The following is a 6942-nucleotide window of genomic DNA, read 5'->3' as shown; positions in this document are numbered from 1 at the left end:
CTAGAAGTTGATGTTGGACGTGTAGGTCGAGCCGAAGTTCCAGTTGGAGGGAGCAATGTTGTATATGGTGACCACACGGCCGTCGTCGATCTGCACCTTGAAGGAGAGGCTCTGCCCGTTGAGGTAGGCGTTGCTCTGCCAGTTGGCGCCCCAGTTCCTGCTCATCGCCATCCAGTCCGTGTTGGAGCCCTTGATCCACATCTGCACCACCACGCCGCTGCCGCCGACGTTCGTCACCGTCACCAGCTCGAAGTAGTCCCTCCCACTTATGGTGAACCTGATGCCGCCGGTCTTCTGGCACGCCACCCTATAATGCACAGCAGTTTCTCATAAGCCCATGCTGCTCATGTGTGCCGTACGTGTTGATCAGTTTGTGTGTGTGATTTAATTTGAGTGGTCGTGGCTATGGCTACCTTAGGAATTTGACGGGGACGATCCCGGCTTGGTAGACGGCGATGGAGGTCCAGGCGGGCTGGGACATGTCGAAGTGCTGCCGCGGCGGGTTGCACCACCCGCCGTCGTCGCTGGGCTTCGCGTAGTCGGCAGGGCAGAGGTTGGTGGCCGTGATGGTGATGGAGGTGCCGGTCTTGCACCACTTGCTATTGTCCTTGTCGCAGGTGATGGTGTAGCACGCGCCGCACATGGCGCCGTCGTTGAACAGCGCCGAGCTCAGCGCGGCGTTGTGCAGCCCGTACCCGGCGTTGTACAGGTTGCCGTACCCGCACGCGCCTCCTGCCACATATCGCACAAGAGTTAACATTACGAATTAACCATTGATTAGGCATTGTATGTAATATGGTCGATCGAAATGGGGGAGAACCGAACCCATGGTGCCGGAGCCATCACTGCCGCCGTAGAATGTCGCCGTGCCCGACGTCCACTGGCCGTCGGCCGCTCGAGGAGATAAGGTGCACAGCAGCGCAAGAAGAACTATTGCTACTGGCATTGCCATTGGGCTAAGTGCTAATATGACGATGAATCTAGCTTGAACCGATGATGCTTTGTAGTACTAGTACTGTTGAGCTATGTTCTGCAGTGGCTTCCTGGCTAGGCCCTGGAACTTATATAGCAGGGATGAGCACCTACATGTGTTTACATGCCGTAATTAATTAATTAATTAATTAAGTGTTTTTCTTCTCTTGATGAAACCCTGGCTGTTTGGTGGTTCCTTCTTTGACTTTTGACACGACGAGTTTTCAAAATCGTAAAGAAAATTTATTTCTGACGTGTTCTCCATGTTCTTGATATGCTGCGGCATGTAGGAAAATTTTGTTTGTCCGGAGAAATTCCAGTTCGCATGTGAGTTGCCTACTGACAGACTCTCCTGCATGTGAGGGAATCCTCTCTGTGCAAAATTTCAACATGCACACGATTGAAAAGGAATTTAACGCTGTGTTTAATACACTTAATATTTATGAAGCCGGTGGACAACCCATGAGTCTGCTTTGCGTCATGAACGAAATTAAGAAAATAAAATGTGCGCTCTAGTTAATTGTATGCGACTTCATGCTGATGCTGTCATGCATGACCTGGTTACATGGTGATGGTGTTCACATTTTAGCAATGGCTGTTCCTAGTACCTACCCAAATATCTCTATGTGCATCAATATATATATAGTATAGGGTTTTGGTAAAACATTGTTTGGAAGTTTCCTGAATTAATAAATTTTACAGAAATGCTATAGCACACTAATATACCATAGTATAACAGTACCCTCAAATTTGATATGCTTGATATTACTTGGAAAGTGTCATCATGTTGTTATTCCGCTCTGTTCGTAAAAACGACATGGTCGTTCAAGTAATTTTGTGAATTATATTTGGGTTATACGTATATATGTATATATGTGTGTATATATAGGAAGTCTCTATCCTACTAATTAGGTATAGCTACTCTTTATGTCTAAGGTGCAGAAACACCTCTATATATTTTTTCTCTCTTCCAATAGAAAGTACAAACTCTATACATGTAGTTGTATCATTCATATGAGATTTAATAGTGTCTATACTTTCTGTTGGATGGGAGCAGAAACAGTTATGAAAATGTTTTTCATCATGGACGTGAAGTGAGTAACTACACCTAGTAGTAGAAAAATTAGATCCTACTAGCAGGTGTAGTTATTCCCTTCACGTCTAAGGTGCAAAAACATCTCTATATATATTTCTTCTCTCTTTTAACAGAAAGTACAACTATACATGTAGTTGTATCATTTACATGAGATTTTACCGTACTCTATATATATATATATATATATCAACCATTTTACCGTACTCTAACAATGCTATGCTGTACCTGGTTGTGGGAGTACGGACATGTGTGTGATGTCTGCAGGTGCACACCATACCTCAGTAATCTGACAACTACCAAGCTATATAGCTAGAGGCTACATCATACTGATACAGGGGCAGCTACGAGGGTAATATTCTCCACGAAAGCTTTAGAAAAAAAATTAATTTGCGTACTATCACCGCGTACGTATGTACCGGCCGTACCTACCGGATGGATTAGATGAAATAGTTAATTTAGGCGTCATTGTTAACTCAGGCACATCTCCTGCAAGTCAACCCTGCATTAGTAGGAGTACTACCGTATATTTTTTTTCTGGGGTTATGCTATGATAGTTGTGATTAACTATATAAGTTGCAGAACATGTAGGGCCTTGAACTAAGGCAAAGCTTTGGAGATGACCACATGGCCAATTTGTTCCAAACAGCTAATCTAGAACGCAGAAATGCAGTTAACGAAATCATCAAATAAGATTATTATATATATATATATATATATATATATATATATATATATATATATATATATATATGAAATGGTGAATGCACACTGGAGGAAATGGTAGTTGTTCAGATCTAGCTAGAGGCTAGCAATGAGTATGGTAGTTAAGATTCCGTATGAACACAACGGTGCTAATAGGGTCTCGGTTATCTGATAACTGATACGGCTTGATCTGAATCAGTTGAACTGAGCAATGGCACATGCCTTTTACACTAAAAGTTTTGAATGTTTTAGTTTAGATGTGTCACTACTTGCAGGTAATTAAGGCCAGTATCCCTATCTTTCATTCCCCATGTGAGGTATGAAAAAATAACATATACTCCAGCATATAATTGCGCGTTCCATCAGGGATTAATTGGCCTTACGGTGGCAACTAATCATTGCTACTGAGCGTGCAGGGCTGACAATTACAGCTTTCAAGAAATTCTGTATATGCTTCCAGAAAGTCGAATTAAATTCCTCCAGTTTCAAATTACTTACCACCTCTATCCCAAAATAAGTTTATTTTTTCAGTTTTTAGATACAATGTTTTTGACTTATCTTATTTGATATTTTTTGTGATTAATATTTTTATTGTTACTAGATGATAAAACATAAATAGTACTTTATGTGTGACTAAGTTTTTATATTTTTGTCTAAATTTTTTCAAATAAGAGAAATTAAAATTGAAAAATGAAGTCACTATCGGACGAAGATAGTAATTGTTTGCTTACGTCAGTATACATAAGAGGTTGACCGGCATACGATGTGGCGTAGATAATGGGTTATTTTTCCTAATAGTACTATTCAATAGACAATTAATACATTGTATTCAAATGCCAGATTTCTATTTTGACACAAGTTCCACAAACGTTAATAGTGACCTAAATTACATACACCAATGCAATTCTCTAACATCGCGAGAGATTCCAAACGGCATAGCATGCACAATAGTAATATATATACCCAAAAGTGGACACACTGTAACCGTCGAACTAATCTAAATTAGTGCCCATAAACTATTCAATTAATCCAGATGTAACTCGATCTCTATTCAAATGTCTATTAAGAAAAACCAATAAGCCCACTAGTCTCTGGTCGAATTAATCTATACTATTGTAAATTGATAAAAGAAAGAGAAAACATTGTCAAAGTGAATACAATGTAATTTATGGAGTGGGCTATATTCTATTTGATGATTTTTGTGAGCTCGATAATTTGAAAGAGAAATTGTTTGCTAAGTCTGATTTGCCATGTTCAACTAATGCTATATTTCATATTTTTGGTACATATAGTGATCATGGTAAATATTTGGTGCATAAAGTTTACATATGTTTAGATTTGGAACTGCACATAGTTGTAAAAGGAAATAATAGGCTACAGAGTGAAATTATGACTAATCATGTTATCTCGAGTTTGTCGTGTTATGATTTATAGAAACGGGTTAGTTTTGAAGAAGGGGAGTGAGAACATCGCTCAACATTGCTACCCTACAACATAAAAAACTTATCAAGTGGTTACTTAACTTTCTAAAGAAAGGGCGCGAGAGAAGCTGCAAGAGAACTACTTTGATGTAGTTCTTACGTATCTTGTTGTGCATCCTTATTACAAGGTACATTCATTTCATAAGAGATTAACACTATTTGCTAAAGAACTAATGATATTATATGATGGAAGTTTGCTGTATTTGTTTTCATGTACACAATTCTATGAAGAAGATCATGCGCTATGCGAAGAGAACCATATGGAAAAACCGAGAACGGTTTTTCCGTGAAGAAGGGGAGAATGATGTGACCATGGCTATTACGGATACAACCATTGCACTTCAAGATTAAAATGCTCAAGTGCTAGAATCTGATTCGGCCACCCGGTACATTGTTGTTTTCAAACGGCTGCCAAATTTACATACGAGCTCCGTTTTGGATCCGTGAGTACTTGATGGAAAGATCTTCGAGTACTCTTTCCAATGGATCTAGCCTCATCATCAAATTCCATCTCGTTTGGCCGAAATCATAGAAACAATATGTTGCATCACCAATACTGTGCCAATGGGCTTGTAACATCGTTTGGGACCCCGGCCCAACAGGGGCCCAAGTGGAGTGCGCCCCAATGTAGTGGAGCACAACCCTAGGGCATCCTTGGCCATCCTCCCACCCCTATAAATAGCTAGGTACCCCTTCAGGGTTTCGTGGGTTTTTTTCGATTAAAGTTTAGCCATTGCTACTTGCTTGTACACGTGTGTTGGCGCAACCACTCAAATACTTGTTCTTTGGAACCCCAACTTATCATTTGTGTTCAATTCCTATTTACAATATCAGGTTGCTTTTATCTTGTTCTTGCTTGTTTCTTCGATTTGCTTGCAGGAATAAGGTGGATTTGCACCGGCAAGATCAACAACCCAAGGAGAGGTGTATCGATCGCTAAGGCACAAGACAACATCTTGTACGGTTATAGTCGGATCATCAACGTCTCTCTCAAATTGTAGTTATTATAACTCACCGAAAGATCGGGCCACCCCCGTGCATATCAGAGATAGAAATCTAACAATCTAGGAATCCAATCCCCATAAAAAGGGGAAGGTAAAGGAAAATTGAATAGTTAGGATAGAGACATAGGGCTAACACTAGGACATCACTCTAGTTATATAGTATTTGTGATTTTTTAGGTGGGCTTTTGGTTAAATTATTCCACCGTTCTAGTTTTGCTATTGGATTGATTTGTGGAACCCCACGTTAGATAGATTAATCTTTCATCAATAATTCAGAATATGTTCTCCCTAGACTTCTGAATTTCTTCGATTGTTTGTAGGAGCAAAATATTCATTGTGAGGTCAACTATGTGAGAGCATGGTTGATAATAACTAGACATGCGAGTGTAGCAGTTTTGAGGTTTTGATCGCTGATCGGATGCTTACGTGAACGTCTTCATGTCATCAAATCAAAACTATCAGAAGATCGGACACCTAATCTCGCAGCAGTGGGTAGCTCAAATCTAGCGTGAAGGATGGCATTTGTATCTTGACATCTTCAGTGTGGAGTGAACCAACACCTACATGCCTCTGTGTTAACGAAAGAATTTGGATAATTGTCGTTGGGCATTAAACCATGATTAATGACCGAATCGAAAAGAAAACAGGGCAATCGGACATGGATTATTTTGAGTACAACTCGGATTCAGCCGATGGAGTTTGAATCGAATAGGACACAGAGTCCGATTTGGTCTAGGGATGTTGCAGATAGATTTGGGAGTAATTAAAGTCTGTGTAAATTAGTTTATCTATATGTTAGAGTTTGTTTAGGATTTTATCTCTAATTAGAGTCCGTGTGTAATAGATTAGTTATTAAATTTAGATTCGTATCTGGTTAGGTTAGTTATTTCCTGGGATATAAATAGGGTACCCCGTAGATTTTTAAAAACAATTAGCAATTCAATACGCAGATCTTCGGTGCATCGCCAACCTTTTCAACAGGAGGGAACCCTCGACGCGAGGTTTGTCAACTTCGCAATGTAGTTCGTAATTGTCATCTCGTTTATGGGTTAATTAGATCCATGCCATTATAAATTTGTTAGTTTTGAAATATACCATTACAATTCGACTAATTGTAAAGATGCCATTATAATATCAAACTATTAGAAATATGCCACTCCATTCCCTTTCGGTGTATTTTTTAAATAAATTTGGACCATTATTGGTCATCTGGTATTTACTACGCCCTTGGCAAGTGCAAGGGCAATTTGGTCCAAAAATGGCATATCTGAAATGGTTCTAAAATTATAGTGGCATCTTTACAATTAGTCGAATTGTAATGGCATATTTTAAAACTAGCAAATTTATAACGGCATGGATCTAATTAGCCCCTCGTTTATTGGCTAGATAGGACTGTCTCGATTTAGGTCGATCTTCTGCCTAGTTGTTCAACGATTTAGCTGAGAGTCATTGTTGCTTTTGATCTATTCTTGATTGAAGTAGTGATAGGTTCTCAATCGGGGGATAGGCGTGCCAGTCAGTTTGATCCTGTAACTGATAAAATATAACATGGAAAACAGTTAACCCTGAAATCGCTATCAGCCGGCACTACAACAAAAATAGGCCGTAGCGACACTTTCCAAGTACTATAGAGACATTTTTTAAATGTCTTTACAACAAGATAGAGACACTTTCAAAAATGTCTTAT

At 39.6% G+C, this 6942-nt stretch overlaps 1 protein-coding gene across 1 annotated transcript; it reads right to left on the bottom strand.

Moving 5' to 3' along the window:
• On the bottom strand, positions 1 to 952 carry LOC102717799 (expansin-A33-like). The gene is made up of 3 exons (XM_006654146.3): positions 826 to 952; positions 414 to 732; positions 1 to 307 (listed from the first exon to the last, which is right to left on the bottom strand). The coding sequence occupies exons 1-3, from the start codon at positions 950 to 952 to the stop codon at positions 1 to 3; spliced, it is 753 nt and encodes a 250-aa protein (XP_006654209.2).
• Positions 953 to 6942: the final 5990 nt, after the last annotated feature.

Source organism: Oryza brachyantha, chromosome 5 (assembly GCF_000231095.2).
Source record: "Oryza brachyantha chromosome 5, ObraRS2, whole genome shotgun sequence".
In the NCBI taxonomy this organism is placed as follows: Eukaryota; Viridiplantae; Streptophyta; class Magnoliopsida; order Poales; family Poaceae; genus Oryza; species Oryza brachyantha.
This window is presented reverse-complemented; position numbering and strand designations above follow the sequence as displayed.

What these genes read in the sequence shown, in the direction of transcription:
- LOC102717799 (XM_006654146.3), bottom strand. Translation starts at nt 952, where the DNA reads ATGGCAATGCCAGTAGCAATAGTTCTTCTTGCGCTGCTGTGCACCTTA. An exon ending in TGATGGCTCCGGCACCATGG is followed by an intron (nt 733 to 825) that starts GTTCGGTTCTCC and finishes GATATGTGGCAG; the next exon opens with GAGGCGCGTGCGGGTACGGC. An exon ending in GTCCCCGTCAAATTCCTAAG is followed by an intron (nt 308 to 413) that starts GTAGCCATAGCC and finishes TGTGCATTATAG; the next exon opens with GGTGGCGTGCCAGAAGACCG.